Consider the following 26,134-nt stretch of genomic DNA (forward strand, 5'->3'; position numbering starts at 1 on the left):
AATAAATTTTAAAAATAAATAAATTTATAAAAAATAATAATGATGATGAAATTTTGCCATTTGCAACAATGTGAATGAACCCAGAGGGTATTATGCTTAGTGAAAAAGGTCAAATATTCTATGTCATCACTTACATGTTGAATCAAAAGAATAAAACGAATGTATACAACAAAACAGAAATAGACTCACAGATACAGAAAAAAAGCTAGTGGTTACCAGTGAGGGGAGGGAAGTAGGGAGGGGGCAAGATAGGGGTATGGGATTAAGAGATAGAAACTACTATGTATAAAATAAATAAGCAACGAGGATATATTGTACAGCACAGGGGAATATAGCCATTACTTTGTAATAACTTTAAATGGAGTATAATCTATGAAAATATTAAATCATTATGTTATACACCTGAAACTAATATAATAGTGCACATCAACTATACTTCAATTTTAAAAAATTTTAAATAACATTGAAGAAAAAAATTAGTATTCAAATCCAAAAATAAATAACGGCCCATTATCTCACAATAAGATATGCATATATAAAAAGAAATCTGATTCAGTCTTGTGATCTTCAGCACAGCAAATACTAGTAGCAGTATAACGCAGTTGTAAACAGCATAGACTCTGAAGGCAGACTACCTGAGTTCATAATCCTGGCCTTGGTACTTATTGTCCTTTGTACCCTTGGATAACAACATCCGTGCCTATCGGTTTCATCATTTGGAGTTACTATAAAAATTACATGAGTTAATATACATAAAATTCTTTAAGAAAAAAATCTAGCACATAAACTCAATTATCTATTATCATTATTATGCTGTTATCTTAGCTCAGGTTGCTATAACACAATACCATAAATTGGGTGGCTTATCAACAACAGAAATTTGTTTTTCACAGTTCTGGAGGCTGGAAGTTCAAGATCATGGTGCCAGCATGGTCAGGTTCTGGTAACAGCCTTCTTGCAGGTATCTTCATTGCTATCCTCACATGGTAGAAAACAGCTAGCCAGCTCTCTAGCTATTCTTATAAGGGCACTGATCCCATTCATTTATGAGAGCTTCACATGCCTGATCCAATTACCTACCAAAGGCCTCACCTCCAAATACCATCACACTGGGATGAGGGTTTCAACATAAGAATTTGGGGGGAACACAAACATTCAGTCCGCAGCAGCTGTTAAGACTTCTATCTTTTCCTTTAAAATAGCTGAGAATACTGAAGCTCAAAAAATCTAACAACTTGCCAGAAGTCACAGAAGAAGTAAATTGTAAAGCCAGAAGAAAAACACAGGACTCCTAGTCAAGGAGCCCACTCATCTTCACCATGCTAAACTTTATCAATAATTCTTTTTAGGTCTTCAGGTCTACTTTATGATAAATAAAGAAAACATGGTAACAAGATGAAAGAAATCAGAAAAAGGAAAATGAAAGGCATTTACATATTCAAGGATTAAGAAAAGAAAGGAATACCACAACGGTCAAGAGAGAACAAGGGTTTATGTTCATGTAAATGGAGGGAACAGGAAGGCAGTCCAGACAACTGCATTAAGAATACTAGACTGGAGATAACCATCAGGCTTTAATTTTCATTTAAGACATAAAGATACTGTTACTTGCATTTTTAAAAATTGCTTCTCTTTACATTAAAAGCTCTTCTCTCTTCAAAAATGTGTGAAATACTTTGATGTTTCACATATAACTCTGATGCTTACACATGGACAAAGAAGTAACATTTCAAAAATTTAATAAGGAAATTTTAGGGACGTCAACATATTTACCATCTGCATTTTAAAATCCTCTGAAGTTTCAACTTACGGGTCATGTTTCGTTTTTGACAAAACTTTAAATGTTTAAAAATCGTACTCACTATTTGACCATCTTAGGCATTTCCTTAGACAACCCAATGGTTACTTAAATACAAACTCTGTCCTAATAAAAATACTACCCCCCCCAAAGCCTCTAAATGAAAAAATACAGACATATCAGTTTATCAGGACACAAAATTATGTTTTGTAAGAACAGTATCTTTCAGAGTGTTTGTTAAAACAATATCTGTCTCCCTGTTTAGACATACTCTGATTACAGCTGTTCTCTTTCTATAGGTTTCTCTCCTACAGTAGCAACCAACACATAGCTCAGGCCAAAATAAATATCAATATACTAACTGAAAGGCTCTGGTACTGGATATTTTATGGAACTATACTACAAAGGCAAATTGTTGAAGCTTTTACATGCTTTAAACTTAAAAGGTAAAAAGATAAACAGCAGGAAATAAATACAGAAAATATATGTCCAAAATGTACATTCAAGAACATACATAAAACAGAATTCTGTAATCAGAATTCTATATTTCTATACAGACTTCCATTATAAAACTGACAATATGGTCTGCAGGAAAAAAAGGGGGCTCTCAGAAGTAAAGAAGTATTGCTCTAAGAACTATGAAACAAAGCAACAGAATAAAAGTCAGGCTTAATATCCAAAAGGAATTCCCAGTTGTCAACCCAACTAAGAATTCAAATTTCCAAAAATAATTCAAGTTCCAGGAACTTCAGAGAAGAGAGCAAATGGTAGAGAAGACCACAATTCCTCAGCCCTTCAAGATATACATCCTTGCTAATGCTCTGGGTTAAACAATGTGGATTCTTCTCCTCTTCCTTCAAAATCTGGCAATAAATGCTAAACATTTTATACTCCACTTTTTCACACAATTAAAGTCCATGTGCTCAATATGTTTTAAAAAGCAAAAGATGGAGGGGCAATAAGTGAGGTTCATTCCCTCTCAAATTTTTACATACATATCTCAGCCTTAAAACTCTATTACCAGAAGACTATGCCACGAATACTAGACTTTATCTTTTTAAATTTTGGTTTGTATAAAACCAAAAAGTGTTCTGACCTAAGAGTTCACTTCTAATTCTGCAGAGCTTAGTAATTGGAGTACTGAATTCCCTCTGCTGGCACCATAAATCTGCCTGACTAAATCCCGTTGCTCCTATACCTCATGGCTCACCCAATCCCAACTTAAACTCAGCTTGAGGTCCTTAGAGACTCTGTGTACAAAATAATTATTACATGGTTGGAAGCAGGAAAAAACATTTTGAGGATAATCAGGAAAATTCAATAATAATCAAAATGATTATCTTCAGTGAAAGGGAACGGTTCTGTTATATAAAACCAGTCCTCAGTGGTGTAGACACAGAGTAACAAATTAAAACTCAAGAGACCTGGATTCTCCCTCAGTTAGACAACAGCTGTGCCCTAATTACAAAACAAACAAACAAACAAAACCCCTTTTACTTAATTCCTAAAGTGCCCACCTCACTTAAGAGGTGTTGAGATCAAATAATAAGTCTGAAAGTGCTTTGAAAAAACAGAAAATGCTATCCAAATAAAATATTACCTTCATTACGGTTATACTTACTGTATTACTGGAAATGAACTTTTAAGATCTATATTTCTGACATAATAACCCCATCACACTAAATTTGTGATAAAGAGCTTTTACCCGTTCTACAGATCGTGCTCTCTTCTTTGGCCGAGTAGGCAGCGCATCTTCCTTCGGATTGGTGTCTATTGCCCAATAGGACCCCTAAAGGTAAAGAAATAAATTATATTAACAGTATTTTACAGGAACTCTGTAACATTAAAATGGACTTTCACAATCCTCTGCTTCAAAAGCAAACATTCTGCAGTTACAATGGAAAAGTAGCATGAGAAGAAATACTAGTTTTGAATGGAGAAAAGTAAAGTTTATACAAGAAAAAAAAGTCCATTTATAACTATGTTATTAAAGAGAGAAAAAGTCACAAGCTGAAGAAGCCAAGTCCAAGAAATCTGCCACAGCCAAATTAAAAAGGGATGATCAACCGAACACATTTAAAACATATATATATATACTAATTCTTAATTGAACATATATGATAATTACAACAGCATATGACATTCAAGTCTAACAGAATTTTATTTTGTATGTAGTTTCTGCACCCTGGGACCTCACAAAACTAAACAGGTAAGGGAAACAATTTATAAAAACAACTTTCTTGACCACGTTTTATACAATAAGTGCAATGGTCTGTACATAAATCTTTTATTGCTTATTCTATTACAGTTAATTTTAACTATTTATCCTCTCTTACATTTTGATACAAGTTCTCAGACCACTCTTTCGAAAATACATACTGAGGACCTACTGTGTTCCAGGCACTCAGAAATTGTGACTCCCTTGAAAAATAACTTGAAAAGCATAGATCATATAGTTTGCACATATACAAATGAGACCAAAGCTCAGAAAAATAAAAGTGGTCTGTTCAACCAAGGATTTGATAGTCAGGACCAGAATCAAGTTCTTTGCCTCTATCATTTCATTAATCTTCCTAGGCTGCTTTTACAGGCAATATTTGACAACAAGGGGAAATACAGCTTTCATCTATCAATTTTCACACTTTGTGCCCAACATGAATTATCTCCTTATATCTCCTTAAATATACCATGTTCTTTCATGCATCTGTGCCTGTCCTACATACTTATCTCCTTGCCTATAATATCCACCTTACCCACTGACAAACTCATATTCTACCTCCAAAACTTAGCTCAGATGTTATCTAAAGGAATCCTTCTCTGATCCTCCTACAATACTCAAGAATTCATCTCTCTCTCCCTCTGCAAGATCTCTATACTATTTATACATTTAGATGATTGTCTGCACTTAACATTACAATTTTATTTACAGGTCTGTATCCCTTCTAGGCTACAAGTTCCTTAAGTGTAGAAACTCATTCCTATATCCACAGTGCACAGCAGAATATCAGACACAGAGCAAGTACTCAATAAACATTTGTTAAAATGGCAGGGGGTGGGGGGGGGGATGTTGAACAAATTGTGCCAAGAATGTCAGAATACAGGGTATAATGCCAGGCTTCCCCAGGTCCTAATCTAGGCAGTATATGAACTCAGCACTCACTTCACACACAGTCATACTGGGGCATTCTTCCATGTTATCTTTTCTGCATTTCAGCTAATGAGCCTACCGGACCTGATGTAAACTTGCCAAGAACCATGTAAAATGTTAAGCACTAAAAATTAAAACAACAATTATGAGTATGGTTCAGGCTAGCAAGTTGCAAAATAAACAAAGCAGGAAAATGTGCTACACTCAGTTGTTGCTAAAGTTGACAGTGAAGCAGGAAGAAAAATACCCAAACTCACTGGACAACAGTTTAAAAACCACTGTTTATGGAAATGATAAATTTCAGTGTTTAGTTTGTTTTGCATGGTTGTATATATTTGTATTAATCTGGGAAACCACTCACTGTCCAAACATTACATTGATTTATTAAACATTTTTTAATTAAACATTTTAATAAAACTACAAAAACAAATATGTATCTGTCCTTCCACACAAAATATAATCGGCTGTAGCTTATCACAAATAGATCAACAAAAGAGAAAAAAATCGTTCGTAAGCCTAACCCACCATTATGTACTTACAAAACCCTGAATGCCCATATATCCGAACAAAACTGTATTTCGAAAAGATACATGCACCCCTAATGTTAACAGCAGCACTATTCACAATAGCCAAGACAGGGAAACAACCTAAATGTCCACTGACAGATGAATGGATCAAGAAGATGTGTTATATATATACAATGGAATATTACTCAGCCATAAAAAAGAATGAAATAATGCCATTTGCAGCTACACAGATAGACCTAGAGATTATCATACTAAGTGAAGTTAAGTCAGAAACAGAAAGACAAATACCATATGATATCACTGTTATGTGGAATCTAAAATATGACACAAATGAATTTAACTACAAAACAGAAACAGACTCATACAGAGAACAGATTTGTGGTTGCCAAGGAGGAAGTGGGGCAGGGGAGGATTGGACTGGGAGTTTGGGACTAGCAGATGCAAACTACTATATATAAAATAGATAAACAACAAGGTCCTATCATATAACACTAGGGAACTATATTCAATATCTTGTAATAAACCACAATGGAAAAGAACATATATGTATAACTGAATCACTTTGCTGTACAGCAGAAACTAACACAACATTGTAAATCAACTATACTTAAAAAAAACAAAAAACAAAAAAACCTCTGAATGCTCAAATGCAAAAACAATTGAAATGATTCACAAAAGAAGTTGTAAAATCTTCCACCTAGTGGCTCTTGCTAACCTATTATCTGAGTTTCACCTGTGAACTTACCAGTTTGGATTAAATGACTTAAAACTTCCCTTCACAAATCAAAACTGCAAGGTAACATTTGATAACCATTAGGATATCTATCATCAAAAAAGCAGAAAATAACAAGTGCTGGCAGGGATGTGGAGAAACTGGAACCTTTGTGCATAGCTAGTGGGAATATAAAGTGGTACAGCTACTGTGGAAAATAGTATGGCAGTTGCTCAAAAAATTAAACATAAAATTACCGTATGATCTATCAATTTCACTTCAAGGTATATACCGAAGAATCAAAAGCAGGGACTTGAATAGATATTTGTACCCTCATGTTCATAGCAAGTTATTCACAATAGCTGAAACGTGAAAGCAACCCAAGTGTCAATTGATGGATGAACATATAAATAAAATATGGCACATACATAAAATGGAATATTATTCACTCTTTAAAAGGAAGGAAATTCTGACACAAGTATGCTATAACATGAGTAAACCCTGAAGACATGCTGAGTTAAACAAGTCAGTCACAAAAAGGAAAATACTTTGTGATTCTACTTACATGAGGTACCTAGACAGTCAAAATTATAAAGACAGAAAGTAGAATGGTGGTTGCCAGGAGCTGTGGGGAGGGAGGATGGGGAACTATTGTTTAATGGGTACAGAGTTTCAGTTTGGGAAGATGAACAACTTCTGGAGATGGATGGTGGTGATGGTTGCACAACAATATTAATGGACTTAATGCCACTGAACTATACACTTAAAAACAATGACTACAACAGGGAGATCAACTCAATGCTTTGTGATGACCTAGAGGATCGGATAGGGAGGGTGGGAGGGAGGCTCAAGAGGGAGGGGATATGGGGATATATGTATACATACAGCTGATTCACTTTGTTGTACAGCAGAAACTAACACAACATTGTAAATAAAGCAATTATACTCCAATAAAGATGTGGGAAAAAAAAGTTAATCAGAAAAAAAAATGATTACAATGGTAAATTTTATGTTATAAATATTTTACCACACACACGAAAAATCCCTTTCAGCTACCTTTAAAAAGCAGCTACTTTTTCTCTTCCATATTAAACAATATTTCTCACAGAAACTGAACTGCTTAAATACAGCCAATCAACAAACACACATTCCTTCCCAGAGTAGGGCCTACTCCTCTAGGCTTATGTGGAGCAAGTAAGAAACAAGAGTTTTCTGTTTTCTGGTTTTATTTTTTCAAGTCAACTTTACTGAAGTATATTTTTTAAAAAATAAAGTGCACCCATTTTAAGCATACAGTTAAAGGCGTTTTGACAAATGTATACATGCACGCAAGTAACACCAAAATCAAGATAAAGAACATTTCCATCACCCTAAAAAGCTCCTTTGTGTGACTCAACAAGCAACCCCTCTTCCTTTGCCCCCACATGTCCATCCCATACAACTACTCATCTGCTTCCTATTATTATAGTTTAACATTTCATAAAATTTCATATAAATAAACTCAAACCGTCACACTATTTTCTACTACTATTAGCAATGTATGAATCCAGCTGCTCCATGTCTTTGCCAATACTTGGAATTTTAAGTCTTTTCAATTACAACCATCCTAGTGGATGTACAGTTGTACCTCAGTGATTTTTGTGTGCATTTCCATAATAATGTTGATAGGCATCTTTGCAAGTGCTTATTGGCATCCATGTATCATCCTTTGTGAAGCAGTTATTCATAAATTTTGCCGCATGTTTTATTTGGGTTATAAGATTTTTTGTTTTTTGTGTTACAAGGATTTTTTTATACCTTTTAAATAGCAAGTCCTTTGTCAGAGATAGATACATAGTTAAGTTTCTGTGTAAGTGTGAGGTAAGGATCAATATAAATTTTTCTTCCACCAAGGTATACACTATTTCTTGAAAAGACTATGTCCTTTCCCCACTGAATTACACTGGCATCTCTACCAAAAATCAGCTGAATATATATGTGAGTCTACTTCTGAACTCTAGTCTGTTCCACTGATCTACATGTCTACCCTTGTGCTAATACCATTTTGTCTTGATTATTGTAGCTATATAGAAAGTCTTGAAATCAAGCACTGTAAGTCCTACAACCTTGGTTTTTTTCAAAATTGTTTTGGCTGGTCTAGGTCCTTCGCATTTCCACATGACTATGAGAAACAGCTTGTCAATTTCTAAAAAAAAAAAAAAGAAAAAAAAGAAAGAAAAAAGAAGTCTGCTAGGACTTTTATTGGCATTTCATTAACTCTATAAATCCATTTGGGGAAGACTGACATCTAACAATATGTCCTCTTTTCCACAAACATGCTATATCTCTCCATTTACTTAGGTCTTGTTTTATTTCTCTTGGTAATGTTTTACAGTTTTCAGTAAACATGTCTGCATATATTTTGTTAAAATATATCCCTAAAGTATTTCATTATTTTGGATGCTATTGTAAATGAAATTGCTTTCTTTATTTTCCAACCATTAATTGGTAGCATAAAAAAATTATACTGACCTTGTATCTTGTGACTTTGCTAAACTCACTTATTAGTTCTAGTGGCTATTCCACAGACTCCTTAGGATTTTCTACATATGCAATAAAGTTGTTTGCAAACAAAGAAAATTTTACTTATTCTTTTTCAACCTGGATGTCTTCTATTTTTTTCTTGCCTTATTCCATTGGCTTGGACCTCTAACAGAATGTTGAATAACAGTGAATGCAAGCATTCATGTTTGTTCTCAATCTCAGAGGAAAAGCATTCAGTGTCTCACCATTAAATATGATATAAACTGTTAGTTTTTATAGATGCCTTTAATCAAATAAAGGAAATTCCTTTTTATTCCTAGCGTGCTGAACGAGTGTCAAATTTTGTCAAACTTTTCTACACTTGAGATAACATGATTTTTCAGTTTTCTTCTACTCACATGATGAGTTTAATCAATAGGTTTTTAAATTTTAACCTGCATTGCATTGCTGGGACAAATCCCTCCTGGTCATGATGTATTCTCCTTTTCATATATCAATAAATTTGCTAATATTGCATTAAAGATTATTGGGTCTATGTTCAAAGATTATTGGGTCTATGTTCACAAAGATATTGGTCTGTACTTTTCTTATTATTTCTTTGCCATCATAGCGACAGTGACCTCATGAAATGAACTGAAAACTGTTCCTTCATCCACTTTTTTTGGGGGGACGGGGGGAGTGGCGGTAAGAGTTTCTGTAAGACTGGCATTGCTTTTTCCTTAAATATTTTAGCTTCTTGTTTCATTGCTTTTTGTTTGTTCATTTTCTTTTATTGATTTCCCTTTATTATTTCCTTTTTTCTACTTACTTTGGACTCACCTTGCTCTTATTTTTCTAACTTCTTAAGATACATGCTTAAGTAATTGATTTTGGACCCTTCTTATTTTTCAAATAAAAGCATTTAAATTTTGATATTTTCTGCTTTCATCACTCAGCTCAAAATATTTTCTAATATCCCTTATGATTTCTTCTTTGACCCAGAGGTACTTTAAAACTATATTAATTTCTAAACTTTTGGGATTTTCTAAGTATCTTTTTGTTTTTTATTCCTAATTTAATTCTGCTAGTCAGAAAACATACATCTATAAAATTTCATCATTTAGAAGGGATTAATATCAACTTAACAGCTCATATAACTCAACATCAAAAAAAAAAAGAAACCCCAATTAAAAAATGGGCAGAAGACCTGAATATTTTTCCAAAGACATACAGATGGCCAATAGGCACATGAAAAGATGCTCAACTTCACTAATCATCAGGGAAATGCAAATCAAAACCACGAGATATCACTTCACACCTGTCAGAATGGCTATCATCAGAAAGACCACAAGTATCAAATGTTGGAGAGAATGTGGAAAAAAGGAAACTCCTGTACGCTGTTGGTGGGATTGTAAATTGGTGCTGCCACTGTGGAAAACAGTATGGAGGTTACCCCAAAAAGCTAAAAATAGAACTACCATGTGATCCAGCAATTCCACTCCTGGGTATATATGTATTAAAAAAAATGAAAACATTAATTCAAAAGATACATGCACCCCAATGTTCATACCAGCATTATTTACAATGGCCAAGATATGGAAGCAACCTAAGTGCCCATCAACATAGAAATGGATAAAGAAGAGGTGGCATACATACACAATGGAATACTACTCTGCCATAAAAAAAAGAATGAAAGTTTGCCATTTGCAACCACATGGATAGACTTGGAGGGTTATTATGCTTAGTAAAATAAAACAGAGAAAGACATATACTGTATTTTATCACTTATATGTGGAAACTACAAAAATAAAACAAACTAGTAAATATAAAGAAAAAGAAACAAACTCACAGATATACAAAACAAACTAATGGTTACCAGTGGGGAGAGGGAAGTGAGGATGAGCAAGACAGGGGTAGGGGTTTAAGAGGTTGGAACTACTATGTATAAAATAAATAAGCTACAAGGATATATTATACAGCACAGGGAATACAGCCAATATTTTATAATAACTATAAATGGAGTATTACCTTTAAAAATTGTGAATCACTGTGTTATACACCTGAAACTTATATAATATACCACATCAACTACACAATTAAAAGACTGTGGATTTGTTGATTTCTCTTTTTAGTTCTGGTAGTTTTTGTTTGGTTTTTTTGAAGCTCTACTTTTGGGCACATACATTTATAATTCTTAGATGTTCCTGATCAATTGATCTTTTCTTCTGCTGTATGCAATATTCTGTTAAGGCCATTCAGTGAACTATTCATTTAGTTATTGCATTTTTCAGCTCTACAATTTTCATTTGGTTCTTTTTATAGTTTCCATCTCTGTATTCAAATTCCCTATCTCTTCATTCATTCATTATTAGAATATGTTTTATTTTAATTCTTTCAACATATTTATAATGGCTGTTTTGAAATTTGTGTCTGCTAAATCCACTATCTGGGCCACCTGTTCCACCTGATTCAGAAGCTAACTCCAACTCTTATCTAAGCCATACTGACATCAATCTCTTTAACTTCCTTCACTTCAAGGCAAGCTCCCCATAAAGGTTTCTCTAAGTAATATACAATGCTAAATTCCAACAAAAGTACTACAGGCATACCTCAGAGATACCACAGGTTCGGTTGCAGACCACTGCAATAAAACGAATACCGCAATAAAGCAAGTCATGAATTTTTTAGTTTCCCAGTTCATATAAAAGTTATGTTTACACTATACTGTATTAAGCGTGCAATATCATTATGTCTAAAAAAACAATGTTATGTACCTTAATTTAAAAATACTTCATTGTTAAAAAATACTAACCATCATCTGAGCCATCAACTAGTCATAATCTTTTTGCTGGTGGAGGGTCCTGCCCCAATGTTGATGGCTGCTGACTAATCAGGGTAGTAGTTGCTGGTAGCTGTGGCAATTTAATAAAATAAGACAAAGTTTGCCACGTCAACTGATTCTTCCTTTCATGAACAATTTCTCTGTAGCATGCAATGCTGTTTGATAGGATTTTACCCACAGAATTTCTTTCAATAGTGGAATCAATTGTCTCAAACCCTGCTGCTGTTTTCTCAACTAAGTTTATGTAATATTCTAAATCCTTTGCTGTTGTTTCAACAATCTTCACCTTCACCAGGAGTAGATTCCATCTCAAGAAACCATTTTCTTTGCTCATCCCTAAGAAGCTACTCCTCAACCATTAAAGTTTTGTCAAGAGTTTGCAGTTCAGTCCCATCTTCAGGCTCCACTTTTAATTCTAGTTCTCTTGCTGTTCCCACTCCACATCTGCAGTTACCTCCTCCACTGAAGTCTAGAACCCCTCAAAGCCATCCATGAGGGTTGGAATCAACTTCTTCCAAACTCCTGTTAATGCTGATGTTTGACCTCTTCCAGTGAATCCATGAGTGTTCCTAAAAGCATACGGAATGCTGAATCCTTTCCAGAACACTTTCAATTTCCTTTGCCCAGATCCATCAGAGGAATCACTATGGCAGCTATATCTTTATAAAATATATTTCTTAAATAGTAAGGTTTAAAAGTCAAAATTGTTTGTTGATCCATGGGCTGCACCATGGATGCTGTGTTATTAGCAGGCATGAAAACAACATTAATCTCATTGTACATCTCCACCAGAGCTCTTGGGTGACCAGGTACAATTTCAATGAGCAGTAATAGTTTGAAAGGAATCTTTTTTTCTGAGCAGTAAGTCTCAACAGTGGGCTTAACATATTCAGTAAACCATGTTGTTAGCAAATGTACCTTGGTGGTCAGAATGTTAAATGAGCACTGGCTTCAACTTCAACCCACCAGTTACATTAGCTCCTAACAAGAGAGTCAGCCTGTCCTTTGAAGCTTTGCAGCCAGGCAGTGACTTCTCTTCTTTAGCTATGAAAGTCCTAGATGGCATCTTCTTCCAATAGAAGGCTGTTTTGTCTACACTGAAAATCTATTGTTTAGTGTCACCATCATAATGAATTATCTTAGCCAGATCCTCTAGATAACTTGCCGCAGCTTCTGCATCAGTACTTGCTGCTTCACCTTGCACTTTGATGTTATAGAGACAGCTTTGCTCCTTAAACCTCACGAACCAATCTCTGCTAGCTTCAAACTTTTCTTCTGCAGCTTCCTCACCACACTCAGCCTTCATATAACTGTAGAGAGTTAGGGCCTTGCTCTGGATCAGGCTTTGGCTTAGGGGAATGTTGTAGCTGGTTTGATCTTCTATCCATACCACTAAAACTTTCTCCATATCAGTAATTTCGCTTTCTTATCATTTGTATGTTTAGTGGAGTAGGACTTTTAACTTCCTTCAAGAACTTTTCCTTTGCATTCAAAACTTGGCTAAATGTTCAGCACAAAACGCCTAGCTTTTGGTCTATCTCAGCTTTCGACATGCCTTCTTCACTAAGCTTAATCATTTTTAGCTTTTGATGTAAAGTGAGAGATGTGCAACTCTTCCTTTCACTTGAATACTTGAGGGCCACTGTAGGGTTATCAGCTCGCCTAATTTCAATATTGGTGTGTCTCAGGGAATAGGGAGGCCCAAGGAGAGGAACAGAGAAATGCAGGAAAGTCCGGTAAGTGTAACAGTCAGAATACAAACAACATTTATCAATTAAATTTGCAGTCTTACGTGGGCATGGTTCATGGTACCCCAAAACAAGAGTAACATCAAAGATCGCTGATCACAAATCACCATCACAATTATAACAATAATGAAAAAACTTGAAATATTGCAAGAATTATCGAAATGTGACACAGAGACGTGAAATGAGCAAATGCTGTTGGGAAAATGGTGCCCAACAGACTTAACACAGGGTTGCCACAAACCTTCAATTTATTAAAAATGCAGTATCTGCAAAGCACAATAAAATGATGTATGCCTATACAATATTTAAAAGGTCATGTGATATCCTGAAGAGAACATCTATTAACCCATAGACCTGGATTCAAATCCCAGATCTGGTTCGATAACCTCAGACAAGTTACAAAACCTTTGATCCACTTTCCTCTATCTCTTTCATAGAGTTATCATGACAATCAGCCCTAAGTGTACACCAGGAAAACTAGTCATCAGTATTTATTTACCACCTGTGTCCAATAGACACTTCTTGTTTATAGTTAAGTCATTTTGCAAATAATTTACAGAATAAATAATAAAAGGATTGTGGGGAAAAACCTTGTACGAGATATTTCAGTAGGAATTTAAACATAGCAAACCCAAGTTTTCTATATTTTATATATATAATACATATTTAAAATAGTCAATTTTTCTGGTTTTGAAGGTATGTATATCAAATGGTCAGTATCTTTTGAATGTAAGTGCTTAAACTGTCGCGCATGAAACTAAAACATCTATCTTGTAAATACTGATTCCAGATTTCCAATCTCTAAAATGTTCTACTTTATTACTTGTGGGTTTTTCTTCCTTATATTTTGCTATCAAAAGGCAATGCTGATTCCAGATTATAAATATATACTTAATAGATTCTAGCATATTATTAATTCTTGTTCTACTTTTCAAAATGCAATACATTTGTAATTTTTGATGGCTCAGAATTTTGTTGAAGGATGGCCACCTCTGCTCCATAATTGCAAAAAACATTTTCATATTTGGTTCATAAATCCCAAATAGAATGATGAATCCAATTAATGCTTTCATTTCTATATCATTTATTTCCTTGTAAGCACTTTTGTTTACACATCAGACTTCAGGATCTGTCCACTTATGAACCATATCAAGTGAATTTTGGTGCACAAACATCATAAAAGATGAAAAATACTGTAACATGACTTCCTAGGAAAAAATGGGATGATTCAGATTCTAGTCACAAAGTACTGCATGATGAAGACCTTCTTGTTGAATGACTAAATGGATGAGAATAGCATGTATCTTTTTGTCCTTAGAAATATATCACTAACTCAGTATTTCTTGGGTTTGGGAAAACTAATCTATAATATCATCCACTCAATTTCACCATCATAATTAGAGTGTTGCTGTCTGTATTTAACTTCTGATTCTACTGATAACAGTAAACAATTTTCCTCTATCAATTTTCATCTCTTTGTCATTATGAGCAGAAAAAAAATACCTAAACTCTCAACTATGTTCAATGAAAACTAAAAGGGAAAAAAACAAAAAAAGACTAGACTTAAATGGCATCTACAGACTTTTATTATACCTTCTTGAACGATGCAATACTTTGGGCAATACAATAAGAAAACTGAAGGATAATAGTGATAATTTCGTTACTTCATTGTCCTTCTACATCATTCAATCATTCTGCTATATTCTTGTTATTTTAGTAGTTGGGCATGATGGAGAATAACTGATGGGTAATGATGAAATAATTCTTAAGATGATGATAAATTTTCTAACTGTGCTTTGGAAGACTTCTTTTTAAAGAATAAAAGTCATAAAGTAATAATCTTAACAAATTAGAACTATTCAAAATACATACTCAAAAACGAAATTGGGGGGGGGGGCTTCCCTGGTGGCGCAGTGGTTGAGAATCTGCCTGCCAACGCAGGGGACACGGGTTCGAGCCCTGGTCTGGGAAGATCCCACATGCCGTGGAGCAACTAAGCCCGTGTGCCACAACTACTGAGCCTGTGTGTCTGGAGCCTGTGCTCTGCAACAAGAGAGGCCGCGATTGTGAGAGGCCCACGCACCGCGATGAAGAGTGGCCCCCACTTGCCGCAACTAGAGGAAGCCCTCGCACAGAAACGAAGACCCAACACAGTCAAAATAAATAAATACATAAATAAGTGAAATTCTTTAAAAAAAAAAAAAAAGTGAAATTGGATCCAACAGACCCTGATGATATACTAAGGGTTAAATAAAATATATATGAAATATTCCCTCCTCCATTATTTGATCACATATTATTTTGTATTAATCTTCTAGTATTCTTTCTCATCTCCTACAATTTCTATCGAAGAGTATGCTAATATGCACATAAAAAGATGATCATCATCATCTGCCATCAGGGCAATGCAAATCAAGCCCATTATACAATGAGATACCACTTCACATCCTAGGATGGCTATAGTAGAAAACGCACACAATAAAAGGTGTTGGGAAGGATATGAAAAAACTGGAAGCCTCCTAATTGTTAGAGTAAACTGGTGCAGCCTCTTTAGAAAACAGTCGGGGCAGTACAAAAGATTAAACATATGACCCAACAATTCCACTCTTAGAGAAATGAAAACATGTCCAAGAGAAATGAAAACATTACGTCCATACAAAACCTTATACACAAATGATCATAGCATTTTTCATAACAGCCAAAAGTGAAAACAACCCAAATGTCCATCAACTGATGAACAGATAAACAACTGTGATATACCCATACAATGAAATGTCATTCAGTCATAAAAAAGGAATAAAATGCCGCTATATGCTACAACATAGATGACCCTGAAAGCCTTACACTAAATGAAAGAAGCCAGACACAATAGGTCACATATTGTATGATTCCATTTATATAAAATGTCCAAAATAGTCAAATCCATAGAGATGGAAAGTAAATTACTGGTTGCCAGAAGTTTGCAGGATGAGGGAGGGTACCTGTTAATGAGAAGTGGGTTTCTTTTTGGACTGATAAAATGAAAATGTCGGACTTCCCTGGTGGTGCAGTGGTTAAGAATCCGCCTGCCAATGCAGGGGACACGGGTTTGAGCCCTGGTCTGGGAAGATCCCACATGCTGCGGAGCAACTAAGCCCATGCACCGCAACTACTGAGCATTCACTCTAGAGCCCACGAGCCACAACTACGGAGCCCATGCATCACAACTACTGAAGCCCGCGCGCTCTAAGGGCCTGCATGCTGCAACTACTGAGCCCACGTGCTGCAACTTCTGAGCCCGTGTGCTGCAACTACTGAAGCCCACACACCTAGAGCCCGTGCTCCACAGCAAGAGAAGCCACTGCAATGAGAAGCCCGTGCAACACAACGAAGAGCAGCCCCCCCTCACCTCAACTAGGGAAAGCCCGTGCGCAGCAACGAAGACCCAACACAGCCAATAAAGAAATTAACTAATTAATTAATTAAGTAAAAATGAAAATGTCCTGGAATTAGATAGTAGCGGTGGTTGCACAACTTTGCAAATATACTGAAAACCACTGAATCACACACTTTTAAAGGGTAAATTTTATGGTATGTGAATTATATCTCAATAAAAAATATTTTTTAATTAAGAAAAAAACTGGAATCAAGGAGCTCCAATCTAATATAGTGGTATACCCAACAGAGACAAAAGTCACTTGTCACAAAGCAAAGTAGATGGTAATGCCCATAAAGAATTCAAGTTTCTTGATTTCAAGCTGTTTCCTGGCTTTCCTTTGGACCACGTTAGTCTTGATAAAAGTTCTAAATAGTCATTAATGTCAGAGTAAGTCAAGCAGTTCACCTACCCAAAGAATAGGCACTCCAAAGTCTCTCAAATTCAAAGTATATGTGAGTTAATATTAAGAAGTAAAATAAATTATCTTGACCCCTGGCTTGCTGATCAAAAGAAAAGGTCTGAGTGAAAAGAAGCAAAGTGACGATTTCTAGAACATCTAAAGACCAGCCTTTAATTTAAAACAGGAAGAGAATTAAATTAATATACAGTTAGAAAAGTTTCCTTAAGAAGAACAGAACAGCTACTTCTTAGTTAACTAGGAAAAGACATGTTTATTCTTGTGATAAACACATATTAAACATCTGCTATGTATCAAATATTATGCTAGGTGCTATGGGCCTATGAAAATGAAAAAGACCCAATACTTGTCAACGAAAAACTCACAACTGGGTGGAACAGATCAAAATACAGATAGCTACACCATTTAGGAGCTGTAACAGTGGTATATTCAAAGAACTATGGTAATAAAAAGAAGAAAGAGGTGAAAATAGGGAGGGAGGGAGGAAGGAAAGCAGGAATGGAGGAAGGGAAGGAGGAAGGAAAAAGGTGAAACAAAGAGAAAAAGGAAGGTTGCCTCCTTTCAGAGTAATGCTGACACTTGAGCTGGGCATTAAACAATGAGTAAAATAGAAAGAAAGACTACCTAGATACAATGAAGAGTATGGGCAACAACATGAAGATATTTAACTGCATCATAAATCCAAAAACAATGGTGCAGTATAGCATCAACATAAAGTTCAGGGAGGTGAAGCTGAGGGCTAGGGTTGAAAATGTGGCATTAGAGGTAGGTCTGTGTGTTTATTAGTGTACCATAGCTTAAGGCAGCAATGTAATAGATGGAGCAAAGGTAAGCAGAGATTAGAGGAAGGAGACAATTGGAGGTGACACAATAATCCATGTTATTTATCATTAATTATTTTTTTAAAATCTCATTTCTTCTAATTACTTTGTTTTCATATAAAAACCCAGAATCTCAAAACATCAGTGATGATGTAAGGAATCAGATGAAAGAATGGATTAGGTTCTAAACCCTATATAGATCAGGACAGTACTACATACCTTCTTATTATAAAAATCCACAGTGAAGCAGAAGCTCCTAGGCATGTCTCATGTCCACAAACTGGCTGGAGACAACATAGAAGCCCTACTGTTCCAGCATCAAAGCAAATGGTTAAACTCATTTCAGCAATTTTCTCTTAACACACACAAAAAAGGATCAAATGGAAATTCTAGAAACAAAAAGTCCAATAATTCACCAGATGTGACAGAACAGTCAGAGAGCCAGAGATCTTGAAGATAGATAAGTAAAAATTACCCAATATAAGGAACAAAAAGGAAAAGAACAAAGAAAGCCAGAATGACCTAGGAAACAATGTCAAATAGTCTATCATATTTTAATTGGACACTAAAAGCAAAGGAGAGAAAATGGGGCCATATTTTTTTTAAAAGAAATAATGACCAAAAGTATCTCAAATTTTGAGATATCTCAAATTTTGAAGGGGATGAAAACCCCTTCTTATTGATCCTAGATTAGCAAATTCCAAGCAGAATAAAGAAAACCACACTGAAGTACATCATAGGCTGCTTAAATCTAAAGATAAAGAAAAAAATCTTGAAAGCTACCACAGAGGAGGTAGGGTTGGGGAAGGGCATATTACATACAAGAAAATAAAAGTATATTATAAATGACAGCTGACTTTTCTCCAGAAATAATGGAGACCAAGGATGATGGAACATCTTCAAAGGTCTGAAAGATGGGGAAAACCCAAAAAACTCAATATTCCACACCCCCCAAAAATATGAGGATGAAATAAAGACCTTTGCAAGTAAACAAAAGCCTACAAAATGTGTTGCCTACAGTCCTGCACTACAAGAAATGCCAAAGGATGTTGTTAGGCTAAAGAGGAAAGATATCAGATTGAAATTTGGATTTATAGAAAAGAACATCAGGAAAGATAAAAAATTAGGAAAATATTTTAGTCAAAATAACTTCCTTAAAACACAACTAACCTTTTAAAGCAAATAAAACAAATCCTAAGGTGGGATTTATGATGCAAGGAGAAGTACAAGATATGACAACAGCACAAAGAAAGGGATGGGTAGATAAATGGAATTATACTCTTGTAAGGTTATTACACTTGTGAAACGGATGGGAAGAGGTAAGTAGTAAGTGGTATGAAGTGTGAGGTGTAAAGTGAAAAGTGGTATAATATTACGTCGAAATAGACTTTGATAAGTTAATAATACATACTGTTAAGCTCTAGAATGACTACTGAAAAATTAAGAAAAGGAGCCTATAGCTAAGAAGTCATTAGAGAAAATAAAATATAATACTATATTTGATTAACCACAAAGGTTGCAAAAATGAAGCAACACAGAAACAAAAGAAAAAAAAAAGAACCACCAAACCAATAATCATATTAAATACAGACTAAGCACTCCAATTAGAAGGCAGAGACTGTTACACTGAATTTAAGAAGGAAGAGACAATGGCTACATGCTGTTTATAAGACACACACTTTAAATACAAAGACATTTATAGATTAAAAGCAAAATACTAGAAAAAAATATACCATGAAGTTGCACAAGAAAGCTGTAGTAGCTATATTAATAACAGACAAAGTTTCAAGACAGAGTATTTGAAGAAATTAAGAAGAACATTTCATAAAGATAAAAGAACAATTCAACAGGAAGATTAAACACTCCATACATAAATATTAATTTGAAATGGATCATAGACCTAAATGTAAAAACTAAAACTATAAAACCTACAGAAGAAAACAGAGGAGAAAATATTTATGACCTTGGTTGATTTCCTGGACAGGACACACAGTCGTTAATCATTAAATTAAAAATTAATAAATTAGACTTCGTCAAATCTAAAACTTCTCTTTTTAAGACATTATTATGAAAACAAAAAGGCAAATCACATTTTGAAAAAATGTTTACACAATATAAATCCAAGAAAAGACATATCTAAAATATATATAAAAGTCTTACAACTCAGTAATAATGACAACCAAATTTTAAAAGAAAAAAAATTGCAAAAGACTTTAAAAGAACTTTAAGAAGTGAAGATATACAAATGACAGCTAAGCACATAAAAAAGATGCTCAAAATCAATGGTCATCAGGAAAGTTCAAAATAAAACCATTATGAGACACTACATCACATCCTCTAAAATGACTAAAATTAAAAAGAGAGAGGGAACTCTATTCAGTACTCTGTAATGACTTATATGGGAAAAGAATCTTAAAAAAAGTGGATATATATATATGTATAACTGATTCACTTTGCTGTACAGCAGAAACTAACACAACATTGTAAATCAACTATACTCCAATAAAAAGTAATTTAAAAAAAGATAGGTAATATCAACTGTCAGTCAGGATATGGAGCAACTGGAACTCACATGTCTTGCTACTGGGAATGTAAAATACACAACCACTTTGGAGAAAGATTTAGCAGTTTCTTATCAAGTTAATGTTCCATCTACCCTTTGACATAACAATCCTTCCATTATTCAAGAGAAACGAAAGCATATGTCCATAGAAAACTTGTATAAGAATTTCTTAGTAGCTTGTTCATAATAGCCCTACACTGAAAACAACCCAAATGTCCACCAACAGATAAATGGACAAAAAATTGTGGTATATTCATACAATGGAATACTACTCAGCTATAATAAGAAACAACTGACATATGCAATAGCATCACAGACATTTTGCTGAATGAAAGAAGCTAGACACAGAGTATATACCAAATGATTCCATTTATGTGACGTTCCATTATATGAGATTTATGGGACCTAATCCGTTATGGAAAAATCTACTATGGACTTAAAGATCACTATCTAAAACTGAGGCCTGAATACAACTTTGTTTTAAAGACTGAGATAATGCATGTAAAATAGCCCCCTAGTCTGTAAAGCTATATACAAATGTAGACATTATTATTAACTTATATCAACAATTCTGGTACAGCAAGTTAACGTCCTCCTGGAGAAGAATGCTATGTCTTAGTCTGTAAAATCCCAAAGAAAGATCACAAACTAGAATTGTCCAGCTCTGAACACATCTTCCAAAACCGAATCACCTGCCAACTTCAAGATGTGTCAAAGATGAACAATGGACTTAAATGCCTTTATTTTCATCATTACAAAATATTTATCACTTCAAATAAAGTATATTTTAATTATTCCAATAATTTCTGACTGAAATTTTATGTCAATACAAAGTCCCCTGCTCTATTACACACTGATATGACCTTTCTTTAACAGCTCTTAGATTAGAAATAGCCTAATAAAAATGCCATTATCTGATTAAATATAAATAAACCCAAGAAGTTAATATTAATTTAATATTCCTGGGGAAAGCAGTCCCTGTCATAAATAGTTAGCCATTCCAAATGGCTACATCTGTGAATTTTATGTTTTAACTAACTATATTATCATGTATATATGCTCATTGGTAAAGTGAATCATCACAGACTATTCTCTGCTCTTCCTTTGCTCTCAGTGCACACCATATCAAGAGCCTCAGACATAGTACTGGATCCCTTTTGTCCCTGACTTCTTTGGCTTCAGACCATGTGTCTCAATGTTTTTTCTCTCCCAGTTTAGATATGGCAATCCAATTTTAAAGGGTTTTTGTTTTTTTTTTTTACCCTCCATCATCTTAGGGTGTTGCTCCTGGGTAGCTGCCCACAACTCCAAGGCACAGCATTTGCATGCACCATATAGATAGAGTGAACATCCTTCCCGGTTTTAGTCTTGGTTTATACCTATTGCCTATACATAATTGAGAAAAACGTCTTTTTATTCTCAGAAGTTTCTAGTTTGGGCAACAGGTTAAATAATCACTCTACTCAGACCACAAAAATAGGCTACGAACAGTCAATACACAGTAGGCACTCAGAGGCAGGTAGCTTGGGTGGCTAACTGGCTGAATGAATGTATGGACAAAAACTATTCCAATGCCAGCTCAGGTCTCTGGAACATTCTTGTTGAACAAATACAGTCCTTTATTACTTTTACATTGATTATCAAATAATCTAAGTGTTGCCCAGAAAAGATTATTAAGGAACTCACTCTTAATCAATGGATTAAAAATACTATGTAAGACTGAAGTAAGTCAGAAAGAGAAAAACAAATACCGTATGTTAACACATATATATGGAACCTAAAAAAAAAAATGGTTCTGAAGAACCTAGGGGCAGGACAGGAATAAAGACGCAGACGTAGAGAATGGACTTGAGGACACGGGGAGGGGGAAGGGTAAGCTGAGATGAAGTGAGAGAGTGGCATGGACATATATACACTACCAAATGTAAAATAGATAGCTAGTGGGAAGCAGCCACATAGCACAGGGAGATCAGCTTGGTGCTCTGTGACCACCTAGACGGGTGGGATAGGGAGGGTGGGAGGGAGACGCAAGAGGGAGGGGATATGGGGATATATGTATACATATAGCTGATTCACTTTGTTATACAGCAGAAACTAACACAACACTGTAAAGCAATTATACTCCAATAAAGATGTTAAAAAAATTAATAATACGTAATTAGTATACTGATTGTAGTATAGTAAATGGTTTCTCTAAATGTTAAGGATACTTAAAAGCAGTATATTCTATTAAGCAATTAATAGTTGGCCATATCTTGTTTTTAAATCATCAGTGCCTAAACCTAATCTTTTTAGAAATTATTTAAGTAGAAGATAAATAAGGTTTTACTACATCACAACTGATTTCCAAGAGACAGCTCACCTATATTTACTATAACTCATAATATTTACTATAACTCACATATGATAGATAGTATGACTTATATGTTACTAGTTTAGGTTAATTCAACACTGTCTTGTATCTCAGTATTTATCAAATTAATTATTGAATCTAAGCCTAAAAGAAAAAAACTTGATGCTCAAATGAACTTATGACTGGCAACAACCCACATGCTCTTCAAACGGTGACTAAACTGTGGTAAATCCGAAAGATGAACTATATGAAATAAAATGGAACTGCTGATACTAACAGCACAGATGGATCTTAAATGCATTATGCTAAGCGAAAGAAGTCAGACTCAAAAGGCCACCTACTGTATGAGTCCCACTTATACGAATTTCTGGAAAAGGCAAAATTATAAGAACAAAAAATAGATCAGTGGTCGCCAGGACTTGGAGTGGGGGGCAGTGGGGCACTGACTACCAAAGGGCAATACTGTTCTGTATCTTGACCATGGTGATGCTTACACTGTATGCATTGGTCAAACTACTAGAATTATATGCCAAAGAGTAAATTTTACCATGTATAATTTTTGTAAAAATTAATCTGAGGGCAAAAAAATTATTTTTTAAAAAGCAGTTTAGATCTGGAAAAGAAAAAAGAGGCCAACAGCAACAAACTGTTATCTCCCACCCTTAAGAACAGAGACTACTGCATGTGCAAGTAAAAGGCAGCTCTAACTAAACTGCTTTGACTAACAGTGTATTGTCAGGGTTCTGTGCCAGCACTACTTTCTGTTTCTGCAGTGTTGTCTCTCTGAATCAGACCCTCACCTCTTATCTAACCCAATTTTTCAAATCCTCTCTGAATGCCTCTCTCAATGCTTAGTCTGGGCTTTCTAACCCTGGTTTGTCTAACTGACCACCTTACATTCATAATCCACTTCTGCCTTAACATGCACTCTTGGCATCAACCCTTGACCTCATGTTAGTACTTACATTCAACCTCAACTCTTGACCTCATGTTAGTACTTACATTAATTCCCTTAATTCCTGATTCTATCTCAACTTTGTTCTGATGGATCCCTCTTGATCAGGCCCTCTTCTCAGCCTTCAAAAGGGGGTTCTTACCTATCATGAGTTAAAACTACGAAGGGTAATAACTTCTTCTCTCCTTGAAGTGCTTTAGAAGTGGCAAACTCTAAAGCTTCCCTTGGGAACCCTATGAGTGTTTTTTCACTCCAATAATATGATGTACTTATTTTTGTCCAACTGAACTCTTGCCTATCTTTAAGTTCTACTTCCTGTTTGGTTTTATTCAAAGACACAGATAAGACATCAACTTCTTCCTTACAAAAATCATACATCTACTTTAAGACTATTATTAAACTTAATACTATCTTCCTTCTTCAAGGTACATACCTATGATTCCTGCAACACTGTTTATCACTTAATGCTTGCTATATCTTATGTTCTCTCAAACCTCTCCAGTCTTTCTACAACCCTTTACAAATGAAATGACCAAAACAGGATACTAACAAATAACAGACAATTTACAAATAAATACAACACAATACTAACATGGCCAAAAAAGAATATCCTTTGAACAAAAGCAATCAGTCAACTATGTTATGGTCTCTTACATTATGACAGAGGACAGGAGTAGAAAATAATCACAATCTCAGAACTTCCAAAAGTTAATTCTCTAGCAGTGAGCTGCTGTCCCCTCACAAACCAGGAGACCCCCAATCTCCACAGCCATTGAGCATTTACAACCTCCCCACCCCAGGGAAGAAAAAGCATCCAAAAAACAAAAAGCTCTTCTTACTATGAATTCACTGTAGTTATCTCTCCCAGGCCAGGCAGGGGGCCTTCACGGGGTCTTAAACTTCTTAGCTATCATTTCATTTCTCTTAGAGCCCATTGCTGCTATTTAATTATGCAACTGTTAAAACTACTTCTTATAATCTTTTATTTCCTTTAAAATCAAAGTATCACTTTCCTGAGCTAGAGAAGAGGGAACAAGGTTGAGAAAAGATTAAGCTGGAAAGCAAAAAAAAGAGAACTCTATTTTTTTTAAAAACTGAATTTAGCTGATAGGATTTGTCTTTCCATAAATGTGAGCAAAATACTTACCTTGAAGATAATTAAGAGGCATTTGTGAATTCCAGAATAAGAAGGCTTTTACCAAAAAAATTAGATCAAAAAAACCAGACAAAAATACAAAAAACAAAGCTAATGGTAAGAGAGGAGATAAGAGACAGGAATTAAAAAAAAAAAAAAAAAAAAGACTGCAGGATACAGAAACAGGGCTATAATCAAGGGAAAAGAAAATAGAAATCTATCCCAAAAAAAGCAGCAGAGCTATGGATGCAAAATATAATTTCATTTTGTGTTTCTTTTTAAAGAAAGCAATAATGTAGCTGTTTATATTTAGTTTCAGGGAACTGAGAAAAATGGATTTCAGACCATCAATGTACATGGGAGAGTATCAAATATTAAGAGCTTTTATGACAAAAGCATCTAGAAAATAAAGGATTGAGTCAGGAATAAATAATCATATAAAAGCACCTGTAATTAAACAATACTTTTCAAGTTTAAGTTGGCTTCTACACCTCTCCGGTAACACACTGAACAGAGAGTTATACCATGAAAGTATAGGGAAGAAGAAGCTGTATGAGCTACTTCTAACTCTACCTCTTGGACCCATCTGGATCATGGCAGCAGGTAGCAAAATCCTAAGGGTTTAGTTAAAAGTACACCCATCACCCAAGACCAAAAACTACTCCCACCCCACCTTGGCTCAATGGTTTTCTCCCACTGTGGTGAGGGTGGTTTTGGAAAAGCTCCTCAAATGCCAGGAAACACTGTAATACAAAAAGAAAAAACAATTCATAAGTACCAAAACTTAACTAACATTTTGGCTTCCCTTTCAAGGAAAACTGGTATAGTGGAAAAAACGCCAGTCTAGGAACCAAGAAACCAAGTGTATTCTGCTTGTTGGGCACTCATTCTAAGATGTTTGTGGTACTCCAGGGGATTTGGTGGGGAGGGCACCACTCACTCACTGCTAAGGGTTACTAAACTAGTAGAATATATGCCAGAAGCTCCTGATGGCCATCTCTGTCATGAATTGGGCTGAAAATGAAGCCATCAGAGAAGCTAGCAGAACTAAGGGATGTAAAGAGACATCTCTGGTGATACAACTGAAGAATCCTCTCCAGTTCCAGCCCTTCCTGCAGATATTTTCTCCCTTAAGTTAGTCTGTAATAGGTTTCTGTGACTTGCAAGTAAGTCTGGCCAATACACTTGGGTTCT

General features: G+C 35.0%; 1 protein-coding gene across 4 annotated transcripts in view; it reads right to left on the minus strand.

Moving 5' to 3' along the window:
* Positions 1-26,134, minus strand: part of FOXJ3 (forkhead box J3) — a 126,175-nt gene that overhangs the window by 50,181 nt on the left and 49,860 nt on the right. For all 4 annotated transcript variants that reach the window (XM_059920001.1, XM_059919994.1, XM_059919997.1 and 1 more), the window contains exon 5: positions 3,504-3,587. In XM_059920001.1, coding sequence (XP_059775984.1) covers positions 3,504-3,587 — 84 coding nt within the window. The remainder of the gene's footprint in view (positions 1-3,503; positions 3,588-26,134) is intronic.

The sequence above is a fragment of the Balaenoptera ricei genome, chromosome 1, assembly GCF_028023285.1.
Source record: "Balaenoptera ricei isolate mBalRic1 chromosome 1, mBalRic1.hap2, whole genome shotgun sequence".
Taxonomy (NCBI): domain Eukaryota; kingdom Metazoa; phylum Chordata; class Mammalia; order Artiodactyla; family Balaenopteridae; genus Balaenoptera; species Balaenoptera ricei.